This window comes from Etheostoma spectabile, chromosome 4, assembly GCF_008692095.1.
Source record: "Etheostoma spectabile isolate EspeVRDwgs_2016 chromosome 4, UIUC_Espe_1.0, whole genome shotgun sequence".
In the NCBI taxonomy this organism is placed as follows: Eukaryota; Metazoa; Chordata; class Actinopteri; order Perciformes; family Percidae; genus Etheostoma; species Etheostoma spectabile.
The window spans coordinates 8,865,337-8,888,138 of NC_045736.1; the positions used below are offsets into that span (position 1 = coordinate 8,865,337).

Sequence of the window (22,802 nt, forward strand, 5' to 3'; positions counted from 1 at the left end):
CCCCCCCCTTTTTTTCCCTCGCTTCCTCGCTCACTCAAATGATTGTCATGGAAATCATCAGAGGTGCCAAGCCACAAACAAAAGAAAGAGCTTTAACATACACCTGAGCCAAAAAGAACAGAACTGTAGTCTAATTACGATGGGAACAATTAAGACTGTGCATATTTATTGACAGGGGACTTCACACAGAAGCATATGCTCATGAATATGAAAAAAAATGAAGGCAGACTGGGGTGGTGTTGGTGTGGGTGTTGGATCTGAATGTCTGTATGATGGTGTTGCTATGTGTTTACCCCACATGGGAAAGAATGAAAATGTACATTTTCATTGTCATGTCCTTATCAACTATTGTGTTATGCACTCATTTTGTGCAATGTTTTGATGTAACACCTTTTTTTGAAAGCAGTCTGGCCAATTTCCATAGCCTCAAATAAAAATACTTGGGTGTGCTCATCATCACCAGCTACCAATATTAACCCCCATTTACTTTCCTTCTTACCCCTCCTGTTGACCGTCTCTCTTTCAGTGTACCAAGAACAAGGAATTCCAATCTAGGCTTTGCTCAGTATTCTGATCACACACCTCTCTGCTACAGTAATACAAGTCTACTTTAAAATTCATAACTACATTTGGAAAGAATAAAAGGGTGCCCTGATGGAATATTTCCAAGGAGCTTACTTGAGCGAAAATACAATTCGCTTCGGCATATTTAATAACCCTAACCTGGTCTTTAAGACATACAGTAGTAATAACAATATTTAAAAAAAAAAATACTGGTGAATGAAAAAAGAAAGAAATCCAAGCTATGCCTTAGCATGAAATGAGTACCTATAATTCCTGCCTGCAGGAGGAGGATGAGAGAATGATAGTGAGAATGAAAGAAAAAAGGGGAGGAAAGAAAGACGACAAGAGATGGAGAGAAGCCTCGCAAAGTTAGAAAGAGTCCGCTCAGCTCAACTATCATTTTCTGCCTTTCTCTTCCTCTCTTCTTCTGCCTGGGAGGCAGTTTGAATTGAATCAAACAGCCTAGATTGATTAAGCTTGGATGAATGACTTTCCAATGACACAGGACTCAGCTTTAGCCTCACCCCATCCCTCTGTACATATTTGACACGGTTATTGAGGAGTTGATGAGAAAGTGATTGCACAGTTGTTTCCTTTTGGATTCCGTACAAGGTCGAAACGTTCTACCTGGACTAAAATGTTGTCTCCCTTGTTTGGTTCTTTGAAAGTCTTGTTTGAATCCCGCTTTGATTTGAATGCCTCTCTGGAAGAGGAGCACAATGAGTGAGTGTGAGAAAATAGATAACATGCTCCTCTTATTGGAATATGAATTGCTCAGCTCGAGCCTTAGTATTAATCTCTTGCCCTCTTTCCTCTCTCTAGTCCTTTTGTGTTAAGAGGGAGAGAAAAAAAAGATAGGAGAGAAAGAGAGAGAGAGAGAGAGAGAAACAAGAAAGAGAGCATTGAATATTGTGGGATGTCCTGTTCCAAATTAGGTCAGAACCAATCAAAGCTTAAATAAAAAGCCAGTGAGCACCAGTGCTCTCTTTGTGATTCCTCTGCATGGAGAGACAGAGACCCCTACTGTTCCTGACACACATTAAAACCAGTCAGACCTCTCCTCCCTCAATACTCTACTGCCATCTGTCTCTTATGATACACACCGCAGGAGATGATATAACCAGGGTCCGCTGTTAACCTGCTGCTGCATGTACATAAACAGCCATGCAATGTGCCCTGTGTGTGAAAATCACACAATTGCACATACTCTTACTGCTGGGCAGTAGTGGAAAAAGTGTTCAGATCCTTAGTTTTTAGCAGCTGAGACAATTTGTATTGTTATTTAGAAACCTGTGCATAGCGTATATCTTAAACAGCATCCTCTTTTTACAATCTTTAAATTTTACAAATGTTGCTTGCTTTTTTAAAATGCGCTTACAAAAGGAGGCGAGAGCTGCTAAACCCTTTGGAAAATGTATCTGAAAGACTGACTGTTTATGGACAGGTAACTGTCAAGTTTCTATGGCAAAGCACCTAGAGGGGTGGGCTTTGTGGGTGGATGAATTGTGTGTTTTGGTAGTTTTAAAAAAGGTCTTTAGCTGCAATTATCTGTTTGCCAGTTGTATTAATACATGCTTGTGCCATTCTGAATAAAAACTAAAACTAAAACAGTTGGTCACAAAAAGCTTACTTGAGTAAAATTTAAAACTCAGCACTGTAAAAATACTCTATTACAAGTAATAACCTAAAAAAAATACTATCACTACATATAAATGCACTATACATTATGTCCCCATTATGTCACAAAGTACATTCTTTTAAATGTTATTAACATGGACGCATTATTTTACATTGTAGTTTGTCTATGTGGAGCAAATTTGAACCACAGATGGTTGGTTTAATCAATAAAAAACATTCTATAAGGTCTTAAATGTTTTAAAATCTGAAAACAACTAGATGCCAAATGAATGTAGTGTGAAAAAGTACAGTATTTGCGTTGTAGAAGTCTAGCATCAAATGGTGAAACTCAAATAAAGTACCCCAAATATGTACTTGTAAATGTACTTCATTGCGTTCCAGGACAGACCCAGGAGTTGGGCAAAAAGCTATCGTAGCCATTCAAGCTGCATCCACAACAACTCTTGATCTTTTGATTATGTAGACCATTAGTAAATAAAGCCTACTCATCTGATCCGTATACAGCGTGATGATTCAGTCAGACTGAGAAGCACAGCTTTCATAATGACGACAACAACAGCACTGACTGTAATGGTAATGATCCTGACCGTTGGGTTGAAGGCTTCACTGAGGAAGTGATGAAGACAGTGAACACAACAAGCAAGTACACATGACCTCTGCAAGTAGCCTAGGTGGTCATTTAATGAAAGTGATGCTTCACTTGATAAAATTCTAAGGGAGTAATAAAGTGTTAATATGATGCCAAAATGGACACCGTGGGCCTGTGCCATCACAGACTGCTTGCTGGACAGTTATTTAAGCTGGCATTTTAATTTTGTCATTTAAAAATGACATATCCACTTTGATTGCTTTCCATTTTAATACCAGCGGTTCTTTGTTGTCTTATTTATTAGATTAACAAAGAATTTGACACAGTACAAATGACTGAACATGAAAAGAGAACTTGTAAAAATGTCAGATTCTAATTAGTTCAACTTTTATGAGTACTGAGAATCTCACAAAGGACTACTGAGGTTGTAAAGTATTTAGAACATAACACCTGTCAGAGAGAGAGAGAGAGAGAGAGAGAGAGAGAGAGAGAGATAACCACTTTAGGTTCCCCCAAGTGATATGTAAAGTATTGTAAATACCATACCAACTTTATTTGTTAAGCACTTTACAACAACCAAAGTTGACCAAAGTGCTGTACAGAAAATAAACAAACATATTTATAATTAATAACCATACAATTAAAAACACACAAAGTAGCAAATAAGAACAAGTAAATGAAGTCGACATCTTACTATGTGTCAAAAGCCAAAGAGAAAAGATGGGTTTTAAGAAGGGTTTTAAAAACAGATAAAGAAGAGGCCTGTTTTACATGCAAAGGCAAATATATAAATAAATATTAATGACATAGTAAATATAATGTATTTAATTGAGCAACATTGCAGTGTATTTTATTGTAATGGGTAATGTAAATGTTTTATAGTGTAGTGTATTTTATCAAATAGCAATAATCAGCACAGTAGCATGTATACATATCTCACATGTGATATGTATAGAATTTGAATCTTCTGTGAACTACTTTGGCAAGATGTTTGTTGTTCATGCCAATAAAGCAAATAGAATTGAAATTGAGAGAGAGAGAGAGAGAGAGAGAGAGAGCATATGGAAACATTGTAGTGACTGCATGCAGGAGCTGGAGTGCAACAACAATCCGGTTTATTTGATTGTGCTAACTTTTTAGTTTACTGACATTAGTTGACTACAGTTGGATCATATCGTGTTTAGATGTATTCTTTTGCTCATTTATATTTACAGCTCTTGTATGCCAAAGTATGTTTTCTACATGTATGAATGTTTTGCTCCGTTTTGCAAAAAAACAATAGGTTTCCAATATCATCAACAGTGGTAAAGAAAAATATACGTTTAGGGGAGACTTTCATCACAGTTGCCAAAGATTTTTTATTGTTGGCTATTAACGTAGCTGAAAGATTAATGTGAATGTTCTGCTCTACATTATAAAGCTACATCATTTTGACAAAATAGTATTAATACATTCTGGGCTACAACATCACAATGAGGGCTGCATAGTCATTTAAACAGGAGTATGCATACCTCGATCATCTCCAGTCTTATATTCTTTTTGAAACACAGTATTCCTGGTAATTGTGGAAATTCAAACAAAGACCGTAATGCCCGATCGGCAAAAGTGTAACAGTGCCTATTCAATCTTATTAGAGTCAATATTCTCTCTCTTTGTGTGTAATAGTGTTTGCTCTCCAGGCTTCAACACAAAAGAAGTAATTGCAAATTGTATTCTATCCAGTGCATCATTTTCTCCTAGCCCCCTTCCCTTACTGACATCATATTTTCTGACAATTTTTCTCCCCCTTCCTCTCCCTCCTAAGTGCCCTTCCATTTTTGTTAATCAAAATATATTCACACAATCTCCTCCTCCTCTTCTCCAGCAGATCTGAGAGGCTGATTGGCAATTTCAGCAGCGAAACCATAGTTCAGGGGAAGAGATGGACGCAGCCAATCTGAGAGCACTCTGCCGTTACCATAGTAACATCTCAACAAGAGGAGTGGGGGCTGAATGCGGGGAAAAGAGAGAGAAGATATGATCAAATGTGAACACTCCATTCTGATTTGACAGGCTGATATACAACTCACAGTTTGTTATTACTAGAATCTCATTTCCCATTTGTTGTTCAGGCACACACATGCAAATGCACTCGTGTTTAAAAAGCATATGCACGCACACGCACAGGCGCGCGCACACACACACACACGCACACACACCAACATACAGCATCTGCGCCTCGCTGATAACACTACCTCATGGAAGTAAAAGCATATAAGAGGGGACTGTTTGCTTGCTCCTTTTACAATGACTACCAGCAGGCCTAACTGTTTCCATCTCACACCCCACTGACTAAAGCATCTCATCATCATCATCATCTTTGCTCTTCCCATCCTACAGATCTGTCTGGACTTAATAAAACTGTCAGACCACCAACTGGGACTGTTAAATAAAGACTGCGCCGAGGCTAAATCTGCTGTCTGAAGCAGTGCAGTGGAACGGATCATTAAAGACCACAAGATATGACATTAAAACTTGCAGCTGGAAATGAAAAGTGCATTAGGAGTGACTTAAAAAAAGACTTTACAAGACTGTTCTAAAGCTATTACAGCAGATGGACGGATGGATAGTCGGATACATTGATGAAAAAAAATCTATCAAATCAATCAATTAAATCCTTTTTTTCACACGTAGGCGGGTTCACGGTAGCTAATTTCACTCCTTTAAATGCATACACTGGTTTCCATTTGAGAATTCCCAGGCAATTAAGACGTTAACAAAGAAGTATAAATATGATTTGAGAGTGTGTGCTTGAAAGACAGGCGTCAACTCCACCAAGACTTCATCTGATTTGGATTTTCTTTGATGATGGTGAGCTTCAAAAGAATCTTTCACGATACAGTGACTTATGTCACCATGCCACTTGTGTGTCCATCTTTCTATATATCGTCACCCTCTTAAAATAATCGCCTAAGTCATTTTTTCACGTTTTTCAGAAAACACAAAAAACTGAACCAAATACTGAACATATTTTGACTTAGGCAGTTATACAAAGGCGTAGAATCACATCACCTGTTCAACTGAGAATGTAGGACATTTTACCAGAGGTGGCCAGCACCATGAGGAGATGATTTAGGCAAGAAAATACTTTTTATCAAAAAATGACTTAGGCGATTATTTTAGGAAGGTGACGATATGTAACCTAGATATAGAGCAGTATGGGTGCATATACTTAATATATGATATCATGTATTTTCCTACTAATATTTTGTGGTGTGTCATGTGTGTTTATTGATGCATTCTGGGTATTTAAGATGGGGAAGTGCGGGCCTTTGCCATTGGTTCTGCCACTGTGCCTGATGTTACCAAGGCAATGTGCAGTGAATCGTTTCACACTGAAGACCTTTAAATCGGCCGATTCTCTATGGTTGTGGCTAAGATGTTAGCAAACAGATGCCTAATGACATATCCAGCAGATACAGAACTTGTTTCTGGCCACCTGATGCATTTTAGTATTGTTCAGTCAGCACTATTCACTGCTTTTAGCTTTGTTTTTGGTTTCCACAAACTCCTGAAGGAGAATCTGTCTCCTAAACTTGCTAAAAGCAACACTAACTTCACCAGCTAGTTGCTTATTTTGTCTGTTTTTGTAGCGTACATTAAGTTAAGAAGAATGTCTTTTACAGAAACAGATGCCTGCTGTCGCTGCTTTAAAACAGGTTCATGAAAGCAGTGAGAGTGGAAGCTGAAAGATGCAAAAATTGTAGTGAAGTGTTTTCACTTTACATCATTTAATAATATAAAGATATCTATTAGTGCAGCTTTGACTTATGAGCTATCACTCTAAACCAGATCAATATGTTTTTTTGTTTCATATTTGAAAAAAAAAAAAAAAATGGTAATTTGCAGTGTAGATATGTTTGGTTTTAAGTTGAGCCTCGGTGAATGAAAGGAATAAAATATTCACGAGTGACATTTATACGGTATCAATAAAGAACATGCAATGTAAACAATGAAAGTTAAGAAAGTTTATTACATGTTTATATACAAACAACCCTGCAAGGCACACCTTTTGTTTAAATAGGAATATACAATACATTTTATTCATGAAAACAAACAGGTTTTAGTTTTGAAATATATATTAATACAAGTCTGTTTAGTGTTGGACACAGAGAGAAGGCGCCAAGATGTGGATGTTTCAGTCAACACAAATAATAGAGAAAGAAAAAAACACTTTATGATGTAAACAACTCAACATCTTTTCTATGGTAAATTAACATACTTAAATGTTGGACAAATTGTGTAGAAATGGACCATCAGTGCTTTCTGATGAAGACCGTGTGTCCTTTGTCATGATTAAAATATGCAGTACAGAGAAAAACGCCCAAATGTTTGTCATCATTGTAGAACAACCTTTGTCAGTAGGACTAAAAAACACAAGAGCTCTTCTTTTGTACTTCACGTGGGCTGATATGATATGAAACTGCAGAGTCGTACTCCCTGTCTAAGGCCATCCACATTCAAGCAAGGTGTATTTGTTTGTTAGGAAAATTACACGTTATCTAACTTATTGGTTAAGCTAAAACACAAAAAAAGCCTTTTATAGCATACTCTGTTATTCATTTCTCTTTGTTATGCCATGGATGAGAACACTTGAAACAGGGAAGAAGGGAGACAGAATGAAATGAAATAAAAAGTTGTTCAAGGAACATTTATGTGATTTGGCATTTGGAAGTTATGACAAAAAGTGTGTATCTTTTTTCATGAAGAAAAAACAGGGTAAACCAGGGCAACCTAGGCATCCACATGAAAAGCACATAGTTATAGTTGTATTCTTTACATTCTTCAGTACAGACTATTGATCATGTAGCACTCATGTCATTCTGTCACCTCGCTGATGCTGCCTTTATAAAAAAAAACATTGTCCAACATCTTTCAGGACATTTATGAAATAACTTTTGTTATGACTGCTCACAGCACATAAAGCAACGATTGAAAGATGAAAGGATGCCCATGACAAAGGCCTGTCGTGACTTATGAAACAAAACAGATGTGAACAATGGGGCGAAAAAACATAAAATGATTGGAACTTCAAGCTTAAAAACATGAAGATGCAGGCTGTCCTTTTACACAGTTTACCATCATAAAGGGCGATGACCCACCGTAAGAGATTTGACAGATGTCAGATCCCTTCAGTGGCTGCTGACTTACTCCATCTGTAAAACCTCTTTACCTTACAACTACAAGTTCAACAAAAGGTCCATCAATGTCCATCAAAGCTTTCTCATTTATTCACCAAGTTATACCAGCAGGAGCCTGACCAGAGACGACCATTTTAGAAGCCTAGAAGGGCTGAAAAAGAAGGGGTTAGTCGGCATCTTTTCCTGGGCCACATCCTCTGCTGTTTCAGAGTCTTCTGGCTGTGTTTTATTAAATATTACTATTGCTGGATGGTTTGCCATCATCATGCCAGGAGGCCAAGTCGCTTGACCTTAGCAGACAGGAAAGAGTGGATGATGAAGACTATGGTCTTAGGGCAAGAGCGGAGGTCCAGTTGCTAAAAGAAGAGATAGAGTTTGAGGAGCAGGAAATTCAATAAATGTGTCTTTTCATGTCAAGATTACTTCAATTTCATCTGCTCTAACAGCAGGTGAGGGAAGTGTGTGTAAGGCCATCGCTAACAGTCCCCTAGCTCACGCCCAATTTTTAGGGGTCCAATCAAAAGGAGTAGGATTTGACTTACCACACAAATATTACACAATACAGAAGCTAAAGACTGGGACTTTAATGCTGTTATCCAATAGATTTCCTTCAATCACAAACACTCTCACCAACTGTCCTGTTAGATAACAACAATTTAAGCTAACTTTGCTATATTCAATACAACGCCTCAAATTTATGGTGGTTATAATGTAACAATATTAAAAATGCAACAAATTGAAAAAAGTCCAATGGAAAAGAGAAACTTACAATCTCGGCCTCTGGGCCTCCAAAGTCGAGGAATATCATGCGAACTCCATCATCTGAGGACATTCTTAGGCGCTCAAAAGGTTGCTGAAGCAGAATACTTTTCCTGACACCCATCTCTTCTGTGAATAGTGTGAAACCCTCATCAATGTGGACTCCCAGGGTGCACTCCTTCCCATTCCAACTACAGGCTGCCAGAGTAGAAAAGGAAAACAGGGCTCACATAGAGGAAGGAAATGTAATGAATTTCTAACACGCAGCTCAAATTGTTCTCAAATAAATCTGGTTTTATTACTTATTACTTGTGCACTCATGTTGTTGTGAGCTCAGTGTTGATACAGAGCCCAGAATTCTTGGACGTATCCTATGAATGTGACACTGAAATAATAACAATATGATTCAAATTATGGTCATTGTTAAGATGAGATAATAGGTCTTAGTTAAACGGAACACTAAAATAAGACCATTTAAGGTTATAGAAATGTTTGCATCACCTCATGCTACCAGCAGAGGGCAATGCAACAGCATTCCTAAACTGCGCTGACTCCACTGTAGGATTTCCAGAAGAAACGTTGATGACTAAAATGCAGAATCTGGATCATGGAAGTAAAAAGAGTTGCAGACATAGGCTTATAAGACACCATCCTTACAATTGTAAAATATGTTGTCTCCTCTCAAGCTCTTTATAAAAACCTATTACCAAAGGCTTTCCTTTCTAAAAACCCAGTTCAAGTCTTTCATGAACATGCAGGCAGAAGAAATCTCCAGAGATTGAGGACATTTTACTAAAGATTACACTTCCTAAATCACTGTGCAAGAAACAATACATAGTACCTCCTAATCCTGCTTTGTGTCTGCGTTGAATAGAAACCACATCTTGTGCCCAGGCGGTAATTGTTTGGATTAAAAAGATTTGAGGTGTGTTCACAGATATGATTGAGGAGTTTGATCAATATAATCAGCATTTCTGATTGTCATCAGATCAGTTGAGTTTCAAGTTGTGGTTGAGGTGGAGTCAAAACACTGCAGACCACTGATTGGTCAGAAACAATTGTCACTGGTGAGGCACAGGACTTCCTGCACAAACCTGCGATTTATAAAATAGCCAAGCTACCTTCAATTGCGCGAGCGTAACTTTTATTCACTTAAATCAAAAACTATGCCACACACTACGCCATCCAAATGAAATAACTAGCACCTCGACACAATTATTTCTTTTGGACTTTAGTATAGAACTGATACGCCTCTCATCATGTGGCATGTAGTCTCCCTTTGCCAGACCTTCCTCCACCGCTGTAGAGGAGGGCCTGGCTGGGCCACACAGCATTCCGGGATGGGAGAAAAACATGCTTGGGTTTATTGGCGTTTCTTTGGACCAATCACAATCCTCTTGGGTAGTGCTAAGCACCGGGAAAAGCTGCGGTGCTGCTGCAAAATAGGAACTTGTTTTGATGGAAAGTGGTTTAAAAAGAGTTTAAAATGCCAACACAAAGGAAGCCCAAGGTAACGGATGAGTGAAATACGGTGGAATTTCCATTGGCAACGGAGCAATCCTAAAAGTGGAACATCGAGGATATAGACTGTGGCATATAACATTTAGTGACAATAAAAAACAAACTTGCAGTGCCATGAGAAGAGGGTGGTCCCAGTGGGAGTCAACCCTTGAACCTTGGTTGTGTTATTCAGAACAAAATTAGGTGAAGAATCTGTGTAGCCAGAGTGAAGATTGAACTTGGAGTCAAACTAAAATTTCTGTATCCGTACCCGTGGTGACCTCCTTGATGAGCTCAGCAGCATTGTGGCAACCCTCCACCAGCAGATGAGTCCAGGTGGATAGCTCCTTGGCAGAATCCACCCTGAACACATGGGTCTCCACGCCTTGCTTAGTGCCAGAACGCAGGCCAAACGAGAGGTCAGAGTCCAGGAGAGGAGAACTTTTTCCTGGGCCAGAGTGGACCAGTCTGAACGGGAGAGGAGAAAGTATGAGAAGAACGTGGATGAGAAAGAGGGCAACTAAGATTTATAGGAAAGGATGAGCCAAAAGAGCACATGAAGGGGTATGCATTTTCATAGGCGTCGATACCGAGGGAGCACCCCCGGAAAATACTGAGCACCCACGTGTGCCAGACTACCAGTAGGCAACATTCACTTTAAATTAAACATTGCAGTTGGTGCTACGTAGAGCGTCTGTTATAGTGTGATTGGTTATGTTGCTGTCAGTCCCCTGCTCCACTGATTCTTAATTTCCCACAAAGCTGATCACGGTTACGTGTCAGTTAAACTTCTTATCTCCAATTCTATCTGTATTTGTGAGAAGTGGCGCTGTCCTATTATAATTATTATTATTATTATTATTATGGAGGTACTAGGCGTGTGTGTTCCTGTCGGCCGCTCTCCATTTCCTAAAGTTCTGAAATACAACAAATGTGTGTTACAGATGTAAAAAAGTGATATGTGGAATGCACAGGAGAGAAAGAAGGGAAAATGAAAAACACATGAGTCATAGGGTCTGGTTCCACTAATGTTTTCCAAATGAATGTGACGTTATGAGGCAAAATGTACAACAATCCAGTTATGGAAAGAGTGAGCGTGTGCTCTCCCCACTTGGCCAAAACAAGCAACCGAAAGGTCTGTTAACTCAAAACTGGGCTGCTCAAGGTGGAGGACAGAAATGTATTAAATGCCAAATGTGCTATGTGGGCTAAGTGTGTTAATAAATATTGAGTACTGTATGAGGTGTATGTGTATAAATGCAGGCATTTGTGTATTTGAACCTGGTAGCAATGAGTGGGTGACTCTTGGTGGGGCTGCTGAGGCTCTCTTTGCTTTCAGGCAAGCAGGGATACAGGAGCAGGTCTCTGTCGGTCAACATGGCCAGAAGTGGTTTCTCTGGACCCTGGGTCACCTGCACAGTTGTAGCAGAGTTGAAAAAAAACACATTTAAACTTACTCATAGGGTACTTAAGATTAACATACATGGCACATTTAAAGGCCCATGGAGATCAGTTGGTTGCAGTTATGAGTGTTGGATCCAGTTGTTCCACAGCCGTTAATGAACTTATGTGCATGTGTGCTTCCAGTGGTTCTGTGCTGCTGTATGTACTTCAAGACAGGACTCAGCTTTAATGTGTTGGTAGGTTGTCTCTCAGAAAGACATTAAAAAAGACACAAAGGCATACAACATATGAGAAGCAACAAACAGGGCGCCACGGCATACTAAAAACAACATGCAAATTACTGCAGAGCAGGTCTTGCAGTACGGACCAGCTACGTCTGTATTCTGTATTCTACCTGCTCTGTAATCCAGCCCAGATGTTTGACCTCCATGCCAAGTTGCATGCTCTTCATCTCCTCCTTCACCCGTGATAAAAGGTTGGCAGCGCCAGTCTGGATGGCATTATACCAGGACTGAGCCATGGCTGGGTCCTTTGCCCGCAGAAACACAGAGTTCTTTCTGTTGGACGAAATCACCTCAAAATACCTGGCAGTTGAGATGAGAGGAAGAGAGAGAGAAGCAAGCAGGGATACCAAAAATGGATAAAAGGGGCAGTTAGAGAAACAAAACACAACTGGCAACGGGAGAAAAGCTTGAGGGTGAAGAGGAAGTTTCAGATTACACAACAAAGAGAATATGTGAATGAGATGGGGTAAGAAGTCCACTTTACAATTCTCTCTGAGCCAATTTGTTATTTTCAGGTTGAGGTCTGTCAGATTCTTTTTCTTGAGGAAACTTTAAACTGAAAATCGAAATATTATGTCAAACTTGTAACATGCTGTACCTGTTTTCTGTGTCCGGGGGGCACTGTTTTCGTAACACCTGGCACATCTTCAGCGGGATGCTGCGGGGCTCCTTCACCTCAGCAGGTGAGAGTTCGGTTCCCCTCTGCGGGGTGGAGGGGGGAGACTCCCAGGGGTGGGTTGCCCCGGGGGACCCCGAGTTTTTAAAGAAGGCCGACATCTCCTTGATGTACTTCACTGAAGCAAAGCGAGAGTGTGAGAGAGAGAATTAGATAAAGCGGACGGGCAGAAGACAAGAGGGAAAAGGAATTTGGAATATGAATATGGAGCCTTCAGGTTCGGAGTTGAAAGCTGTGGCAGCACATGAACAAGTTTAAAAAGAAATTCAAGTGAAAGAAATTCCTTGCCTCTTCAGATTTCTCCGCTTTAACAAAGTGCTTATCATGCTCTTTCATGATGAAAAAAATATTCCTAACATGGCAAATAGAGATGCTAATTTAGTTTTTTCTTCTTCTGACCAATAGCCGATCCTCATTAAGAGATCATTGCCGTTAACAAGCGGGCAACTGAGTCCCAGTTCAGCCATCCGGGAGAAGTAGCAGCCACATGTTGCGTTCAATGTCGGGAGCACATGCAGAGACTTTCCCAGTACGTTTCTACCGCATCAATGCAAGGTTGTCAGCTGTGTCTGTCTTGCATACTCTGTGTTAGTAGGACGATTTCATGGATATAGTCGGTGGCGTGTTATTGACACGCAACTCTGTTGTGAGCACCGCCCAGCAATCGGTTATGACAGCAGCAAACCTGACAGAAAAAAAGAGTTTTGCGTTTTAGGCTCTCAAATAAAAGGTGTGTGGTTGCAAGTCGCCAGCATGAGTTGTTTTTAAGAAATAGATCATATAACCTACTCTTTTACCAGGAAACATGCCTAGTTTTTAATAACTGTTTAACTGATTCAATAGGTCAGAACTGTTGGTTGACAATTAAACGCTTAAGTATCAAATTTCCAAATGGAAAATGTTTTTTGCTTTCTATATCTATATAAGTAAACACCCATATATTATGATTTACTGAAACGGCTGGAGTTAGTTTTTGTGACTTAGTGATATATATTTGTTTTTTTTGTTTAATGTTGTGTTGTTGTTGTATGTGGGTGATTCTGGCATGGGAGGGCCTGTCTTTAGCACCAGCTGGAGCCAGAGAGGGAATGTGGTTTCCTCCAGATGTGCGCTGACACTGTGTGACATGGGTGAAGTGTTGGGGAATACACAAGTCACATTCTAAATTTCTTCATAATTGTCATTTTTAATCTAACTGAATTGTTTAGTCATTTGTTTTAAATCAGTTTCTTGCATTCATATGCTTTGTGTTTTTTTTATCTTGGGTTTTGTGTTTTATTGCTGCACATCCAATCACCCTTTGGTGACAAATAAAGTGATTCATTGACAGAAATTGGTACAGTACAGTCTATAATAACCATCGGTCAACGGTGGTACTTGTGTTGTCATGCCAATACTAGTCAATGCACTCTGTATGACTGACAGTAAAACAGTGGCATCCATACATCCATAATTACAGGGAACAGGTGGGTTAAGAGCACATAGCTACACGGGATAGTAATTACACTATTCAAAAGTCTAGTCTACATTATTTCCATGTCATTTATTTATTTAGGACAATATTCTACCCTATATTTTTATGAATCCCTAATCCCTAAAAATAAAAATGATTAATAAATTATTTATGCTCTTCTTGGCTTGTTTCCACATAGATGGTTCTATATTATTTTATAACTAGTAATTTTTTAAAAACAATATATTAATGTTTACAAAGTTGTTGCCCCACACTTCATATTTTGTTCCAGCATTAGACCATTTCGTTTATTTACTGTAAGTGGCCTTTAATTGCATTATATATATATATATATATACTATTTAAATACATACAATTAACTACACAACACACACGTATACAAACCATGATTATAAGAATTATATTGTTTTCTAGTGTTTTATATTTTTTTGGCATTGCCCAGCTCTATTCTGCTCACATCTCCTTTTAAATGTAATTTTACTTTCCACACACACCAAACCACAAACACACACACACACACACACACACACACACACTGCTCCGCTATGGGTTTGGCAGAAGTAGCCACTGCTGGACTATGAATAGCCCAGAGGACATGGCAAGACATGAGGCTGAAGACTGAGCTCTGGTTTCACTGGGGAAGTGCAAAGTGATCTTCTTGCACAGTACAAGAGGCATGTAGTCAGAGGGCAAGCAGAAGAGTCACAGAACGGGACAAGAGGAGTGAGAGAGCGGGCTTCCACCATTCCCAAAATAGAGCGCCAGCCAGTCAGACAGTCTGTCTGTCTGTCAGCCATACAGTTATTTTGTTAAAACTACAAGCAGTACATCATATCTATGACTGTGTAGTGGCTCTTTCTCTCTAATGGTTTTATTTTTATTTCATAACAGTCTACTAGTATTTCAGATTTGCATTCTTCTCTTCTATCAGGAGGTGGCAGAGTGACTCAGTGATTAATGAGAGGTTGAAAGGTCACAAAAGGGTCCGTCTGAAATGTCTCTGAGGAAGAACTCTGAGCACCCTTAGCACACTTTCTAACTCACTGACATTCAATCTGTAACCCTGCTTGTTTCATCTGTCGGTTTAAGCAATGGCTTTAGCTTTCACACATAAGACTCTGTTCAAAAGGGCCTGACCGCTACTGATGGCTCACACGACTGACATCTAGCCCTAGCTAGTGATGATGAGCACGGCGAGAGATTGTTCACTTGTTATCTTGTCTTTGACACGGTAAAACAACAGTTATCAAGTTTTAGTGTCAAACCAAGCTATGTCCAGCCATTCTTATAGAAGCAATCTCTCATTTCAGTCTTAACTGCCACGTCAAGATCCAAGTGCCAAAGTGCCACTTTCTTGTCTCCGATGATTGGTTCTAATGCTGTATGCAGAAATTCAATTCAATTCACTTGAATGCAATTATTTATAGTCATTCATACAAGAATTATCTCAAGACACTTACAGATAGACCACACTCCGGAATTACAAGGACCCAACAGTTCTAGTTTCCTCCAGAGCAAGCAACAGTGCGACAGTGGGGAAAAACTTCCTTTTGGCAGAAACCTCGGTCAGACCCAGGCTCTTGGTAGGCGGTGTCTGAGGGCCGTGGGGTTAGAATGAAGAGTGGCAATAACAAAAATAGAAAAAAATTAGTAGTTTGTAGCAGTTCTTTGTGTAGTTCATGGCATAGCAGGACGCTGTGCAGATTACAAGGCACAGCAGGACGTAGCAGGACGTAGCAGGACGTAGCAGGACGTAGCAGGACGTAGCAGGGCACACAGTGTAGCCGTTGAACATGGCATCACAGAACGTGTAGCGGAACCATGGCAATAGCGCTACCCTGATTTCGGAGCCTCTCTGATCCAAGGGAACAAGCTGGGGAAAAAAGAACAAACAGGACTCGGGGAAGACTCCCCAGAAATAGGTTAGTAACAAGCATTTCTGGGACATGGATGCAAAAAATGAAAAGATGGAGAGATAGAGGAGAGAGGAGCTCAGTTATCAAAATAAGTCCCCAGCTGTCTAAAACTATTACAACAAAAACAAGAGAGACGAGGTAAAGAGAGCTCCAGCCCGGCCGGGCCAGAACTCTCCCCAACGGATCGGCTGTATGCCAAGTCTCCTTTGTTCTATATATTCTTGATTATATGATAGATAAATCTGAAAACTATGTGACTAGCTACTACTCCCTAACAAATTCGATTCTATGCCCTAACTAGTGTATCAAAATAAGCCCCGCTGTCTAAAACTATTACAACAAAACCAAGGAGAGAGGTAAAGAGAGCTCCAGCCCGGCGGGCCAGAACTCTCCCCAACCGGATCGGGCTGTATGCCAAGTCTCCCTTTAGTTCTATTTATATAGAATAAATCTGAAAACAATGTGACTAACTACTACTCCCTAACAAATTGATTCTATGCCCTAACTATAAGCTTTATCAAAAAGGAAAGTCTTAAGCTACTCTTAAATGTGGAGACGGTGTCTGCCTCCCGGACCCAAATGCGTGGAATGGTTCCACAGGAGAGGAGCTTGATAGCTGAACGCTCTGGCTCCTGTTCTATTTTTAGAAATGTCAAATGTAAAAATAAAACTATGTGCTTTTAATATCAAAGTAACTGCATGTACTTGCATGTGAGCTCTGTTCAAAAACTGTGCAAACATGTCGCATGCTCTGAGGCAGGATAACTACCAGAACAATATTTATGGAAAAAAGACGTGGTGATGCCAACATTTACAGTGAAACTGAGTATTTCAGGACTAAAGTGCATGTCTAAAAGGGGGATTAGGTGGCTGCAGAAAAGGGCATGACCTAAATGCTAAAAACATATAGCAGCTCTTCTGATTAAGCAGAATGTTCACTGTCTTCCCGTCTGCGCCTCTTCTTTCTTTAAAAACGTCTTCTTTCTCAATAATAGTGTCCTAGATCTCTAATCTAGGATATTTCCCTCTCTCCCTCTCACTCTCACTGAGGTCAGTTCGCTTCTCAGTCTGATTTGGGAAGTGGATAATTTATCCCAAATCTATAAAGAATCACAGAGAAAAATGACTTTTTCCCCACTTTGGATTTAGAGTATCACAGTAAAACTGCCTCACATACGTGCTCTGTCCCCTCATCGCTCATACTGTCTTACTCACTAACTCACTCACTCAGGTCCAGTATGGTTTCCAATAACATTTATGGACACAAACTTAGTCTGGGTTTATCACAAACATTTGCTCACACACTTAAATGGCTGAGTACTATATATATGCAAACAAACATAAATTAGCACACAAAGTGGAGGACAGAGCCCGAGGACACAGTACCGAAAGCTGCCTCAGATTTGTACTCTTTTTACTTTTTGTTTAGCAGATCGTTTTTTTCCCAATTATAGACTGTACGCATTTCTTTCATCACTGCTTGTGTTTAAATAACATTTATGAATTCTGACATTTTGATTTGATAAAGAGAAGGGTTTTTAATTCTTCAAAGAAAAGGGAAAGCAAGTTTTTCTTAATCTTGTATTAGTACCAAAATGCAGGTATTATATTGGCACTGCTATTGCAAATTTTATACAGGCTTATAGGTTCCCAGTGGGGTATGAAGGACCTGAGTGTAAAATCACTTCTTCATTACCACTGTTTTTTATTCTACACCCCCCCCCCAACAATATGTACATGACCCTAATGCATTTGAAGGGTTGACATTTCTCAGTTTTCTACCAGAGTGACACTTGTTTACTTGCCTCATTTACACTATGCCGAATTGGCTCAAAGTACCATAACACGTTTTCTTTTCCATTTGTAGACAAAACCAGACACATTGTGTAGACTGGGAACACGGAAGCAGTGAGCAACCAATATGTACCAGCTACCGCTTTGAAGTAGCTGTCAACGAGCATACGTAATGTTTCATGGAAATGAGCTTCTGTCCATTTGTTCCTGTGCCAACCCATTGATGTTTATACCATGGGGTAGCCAACTGCTTCCTTGTTGCTGGACCGAGGCCATTCAAAATTGATGTGGTCAATCTCAATATGGCAGGCTAGGCCACACGACTGGGAATGGAAATGGGATTGCCTACATTATTGTGGAATACAAGTGGAAGCGATCATAGAAGACCTCCTGAGCCCTGCAAGGACACTGAATAAGAAAGAGCTGCAGGATTTCTCAAAGTCCTCTTGTGGGTAAAGATGCAGGTAAAGACTGGCACTTCAAAGATTGGTTATCTGTATATGATAAGGCTGTCATGCAACCAGCGCTACACTTTGAATAATAAAAGTTTAAGAACATTGTGGGAGAAATCAGGTGTGAGAAAGCAAGCATGGCTGTAGGTGCTAATATCTGGCACATAAACAGTGTTCCATTCTCAGTGGTCATTATTCTTTATTATGTAAGACTCTTTATTATGTAAGAAACTTTATGTTTGGGATTCATGTTGCCAAACTGCAGAATAGAAGATGCTGGGGGAAAAACACCAATCATAGCAAGTATAAGTAGATATTTACTTTTGTAAAGAGGCTTCACTATTATCCCAAATAATGATGGGGACATGATCTCATTGGCATTTCCCAGATTAGAAATGTAAGGCATTAGCTGTGACCCCACATAACAAATCGGACGAGATACAAATGAATGAAAAAGAGAGGAGAGGGATGGAGAATTGGGGGGAGAGAAGTAAAGCAATGAACAACATGAAAAAGAGAGACAGGAAGAAAAAGATTGAGAGAGAGTGAGACAGGCGATACAGAAAAACCAAACATACAGTTAAGCTCAGCCAGAAATGTAGCCATGAATACCAGTGGCGGCACATTCAATACAGAGCTAAAATTAGCTGAGACGGCACTGTTATTACTTTAGCTTATCTGGCAGCCAGCGAAACTACTTTTGTACTGTGTGCGTGCATGTGTGTGTGCACGAGGAGTTGCTTTGCCTCTTCTGCAGAATCTGCCACTAAGCTTTTCTTGCTAAAGTCTTTACGTTGAACCTCACAAATCCTGACCAGACATTTTCAGCCAATTCAGTTTGACACAATTCACTTAACTGTGGTGTTGAAAAGCTTTTTCTATTTACAGTCCAAAATGCCAAAGCACAAGTTTAAATTTTCAAACTGTGCTAAGCCAATACTCTCCATTGTGTTCACACACACACACACACACACACACACACACACACACACACACACACACACACACACACACACACACACACACACACACACACACACACACACACACACACAGCACACACACACGTCTCACTATCTTTGTAGGGACCAACACTTACATAATGCATTACCCAGCCCCTTACCCTAACCATCACAACTAAATGCCTAACCTTAATCCTTACCCTCACCCTAACCCTAAAACCAAGGCTTAACCTTCAAACAGCCCTTTAAAGTTGTGGGCTCCAGCATTTTGGCCCCACAAAGCTGTCCGGACCCCACAAGTATACTGAATTCACGGTTTTTGGACCCCACAAATGTAGTTAAACGAGAACACGCACACACACACACACACACACACAGATGTTTTAAGGGTTTAAGGATTCTGAGAATTGTTTCTACAGGTGTCTAAACAGAAAACCAGTAAGTTGATGTAGTTGGAAGTCATTAACATGCTTCAAAACATGCCATTAGCTTGTAAAAGCCCCCCCGCAACTGGTTACCGTGGGAGCTGCTGGAATGTCATTTGCCAGTCAGCGACCTCAGAAGCATGCTGTTGGCGCTGAAAACCAATTCGGACAAAGAATGTCCCAATGTTACACCACCAACAAGAAAAAATGTCTTGGGCCAAAACAACATCATAAATAACTGCAAAGTAACAGGAACACTTGCTGTTTTCATTCTATAAATTGTGGTCAATTGAAGTAAAAGAAAATTACAGCCATTACTGAGCCCACTTAAAAAGTCTGCCAACTGTAAATTAGATGGTGTATAAAATTAGGATTTTTATGTTTTGAGACACTAAAGATGGGGATTGTGCAAAAGCGGAGCCAACTACATATTAGAAAGATGTTGCTTGTATTTTACAGATTAAGTAACAAAACTCACGCATGCAAAAAAAAAAAAAAAAACATGAGGCAAGTTCAGCTTAACCGACACACAGTATAGACATTGTTATCAGCCAATGTTAAATCATTGCAGATCTCATGTTGGCGGATAAATTAAGTAGTACTATAAGTAAGTATTATTAAGTATACTGATTAAAGCAGCTTGACAAGGGATTCTTATAAAAGATGTTTGTTCATGTTACTAACCTAATAACATTTGTTGTTATTCACATCAGTCTCAGAAACTTATCAGTCTCTTTTGTGCAGAGAAATGCATGGTTTTCTACTCTGACTTACCAAACCCTCAGGTGGTGTTAATGTCTGTTTTGAGGCATGTGAGTACATGTGCAAATGAAAAAGTGTACATCCATGCCTTCTTCAGAGATCTCATGAACAGGTAATAAATGTCAGGTTTATGTATCCCCAGTGTTTCCCTGATTAATGTGTGTCTCTTTCTGGCAGCGTCAGTCAGCGGAAAATTTCCCCTGTTCTGAATGACTTGGATAAGTTCATTGTTCCTACAGCCCATCTCATTAAAATCATGGATAAATGCCAACCTTGGTTGAGTATAAGGTATGGCATGAGAGAGACCGAGGGCAGAGCACACCAAATCAGACTATAAAACTAATTTACATACTGCCAAGCACAGATTTGATTACTTTGCATAGTATGTCAGGAGAGTTAATTATCCTAATTCAACAAAGTGAAAGTGAAGGAAACTTTAGCAGGATCTGGCAGAGGACGAGGACAGAGCGGAAAGGAGGTTGACCGACATATCCACTTTACTTTCCAGCTTTTTTTATTTTGCGTCTGGAGAACGGTTTCCATTTTTAGGTTTCATGTAGTATATTTGCTTGGTGAGATTTAAAGCGCTAACTTTGCTGTGTGACTTATGAACCTCATTTGCTGTGTGTTTTCTTCTATAATGAGTCAAATGAAAGTGATGTTAACATGTGATTCTCAACTTATAAATAGTAATGGGCTTTGGAGGAAAACTGAAACACTTTATAAATGTCACTGAAAAGTTACATGATGCATAATATATAGACAAAATAGTGGGTTATAATGGGCAATTGTACATATGAAATCCCAAGTAGCCATATTGAAAATTCAGCGGTGAAAGAAGTTTTTTAGAAATGCTGAAAAAGTAATTCATCTTTTTTTGTTTTGTTTGTGCATATATGTATTTTATTGTGAAAAACGGCTGCATACACACTTTCCCATGCCTTTTAGATTGCCCCCCACCCCTCCCTCCATCCCCTACATGCACATGCTGCACAATACTGTGGGATGGTTCAGTGGAGTCTAAGCCTGTAATGAAGTGAAAGAGTGGCACAAAGACTGGGCCACCAATTTACCAGGGGCCCCGGACCAGGGCAGTGGGGTTCAGAGGGGGCCAGTTAAGCAAACTTGACGCCACAGAGGGAGAGGAGCACTGAGGGAAAGTTGTGATTTAATAAAGCTTTGTTATTTTTGTGGGTTAATCCATTCACTCGCTTGAGTCTAAGCACAATGTCATTATGGGCCAGCAGCTCGGAAGGAGAAGGAACCCAGCTTTGTGCTCAGAGGGTTAGAGGTTTCACCGCAGGGATGCACAGAGAAATTTAGGACAGAAACAGTAAATACAGTACATCCAAGAGAGTGCAGGAGAAGATGAGTGGTGTGAACAGGAATTATTCTATGATTACGTCCCATGACAGTTTGATTTGAATACACACACATTTTACATTGACTTTGTTGCTCCTTCTCGGCTGTTTTTATTCCGTTTTTGAGAGAGTAATATATAGTGAATTTATATTAATTTGCTTTTTTTTGACAGCAAAGCATTTATATTACTTTGCTAACACTCACTTTAACCACACCAACAACACAGACAGAAGCTAGAGGACCGAAACACTAAAACAACATTCAATACAGCCCACTAGTGTGGACTTTTCCAAATAACTTGCAGCAAGACAGTAAAAAAGTTGGACTTTCCCGAGCGATGGCTACATTTGGGATTGTTTATCTTAGAGAATTGGAGCACCAGATGGGTGGGATGTATTTCTCAGAAAGTGCCAAGTAGGCCTACATTGTCAGTAACAGCACACATCTTGTGTCCGGGTAGGACCCAGATCTGGTGGATATGTGGGGATCCTAAACCGGTAAGGGGAACAACATCAACTTTCCTATTCCTATGCCACTATTCCTAGTGTGGGTTTAAGTCTGCTTGTGTGTGTTTGAGTAAAATATGCAGTGGTAAAATAAAATCAGGAAAGAAATGGCCAGCTCATTATTCAGTTGCTGCACACTGGAAAATGTACAGACAACTTTGCATTGCATTTCTTTCCAGACAAATTATTTTCTCATTCCTCAGTTTCACAGACAGCTTCACTCATCCCACACAAAAAGAAAAAAACAACAGCAAAAATAAGTTTTGTCTCCAAATGAGACTACTCTAGATCAGTGAAGGTTAACTGATGTACCAACTTTAATAGAATTTCATTTATTTTCCAATTAAAATCAGACTACATGGACCGGCGCTCTACAAAACAATTCTATATCTAGATAAGGAAATCAAAATTAAGAAAAAAAGCCTTTATGTCTGTACTGTTTTGGTAAATAAGTCACTTCTACATATCTAGAGCTGAAGAAAAGAGCAAAATGAGCCTTAAAAATGAAGATCCAAGAAAGTAGAGAGATGTGGCTGAGGGTTTCAGACAGGCTAC

The 22,802-nt window shown here is 39.7% G+C and overlaps 1 protein-coding gene across 1 annotated transcript in view; it reads right to left on the minus strand.

Moving 5' to 3' along the window:
* Nucleotides 1-6,783: 6,783 nt before the first annotated feature.
* The window catches only part of snta1 (syntrophin, alpha 1), a 39,818-nt gene continuing 23,799 nt past the window's right edge, over nucleotides 6,784-22,802 (minus strand). Inside the window, exons 3-8 of the mRNA XM_032513969.1 lie at nucleotides 12,517-12,712; nucleotides 12,029-12,218; nucleotides 11,512-11,642; nucleotides 10,502-10,698; nucleotides 8,741-8,928; nucleotides 6,784-8,327 (exon numbers count right to left, since the gene is read on the minus strand). Of these exons, the coding sequence (XP_032369860.1) occupies nucleotides 8,235-8,327; nucleotides 8,741-8,928; nucleotides 10,502-10,698; nucleotides 11,512-11,642; nucleotides 12,029-12,218; nucleotides 12,517-12,712 (995 nt within the window). The 3' untranslated portion in view covers nucleotides 6,784-8,234. The remainder of the gene's footprint in view (nucleotides 8,328-8,740; nucleotides 8,929-10,501; nucleotides 10,699-11,511; nucleotides 11,643-12,028; nucleotides 12,219-12,516; nucleotides 12,713-22,802) is intronic.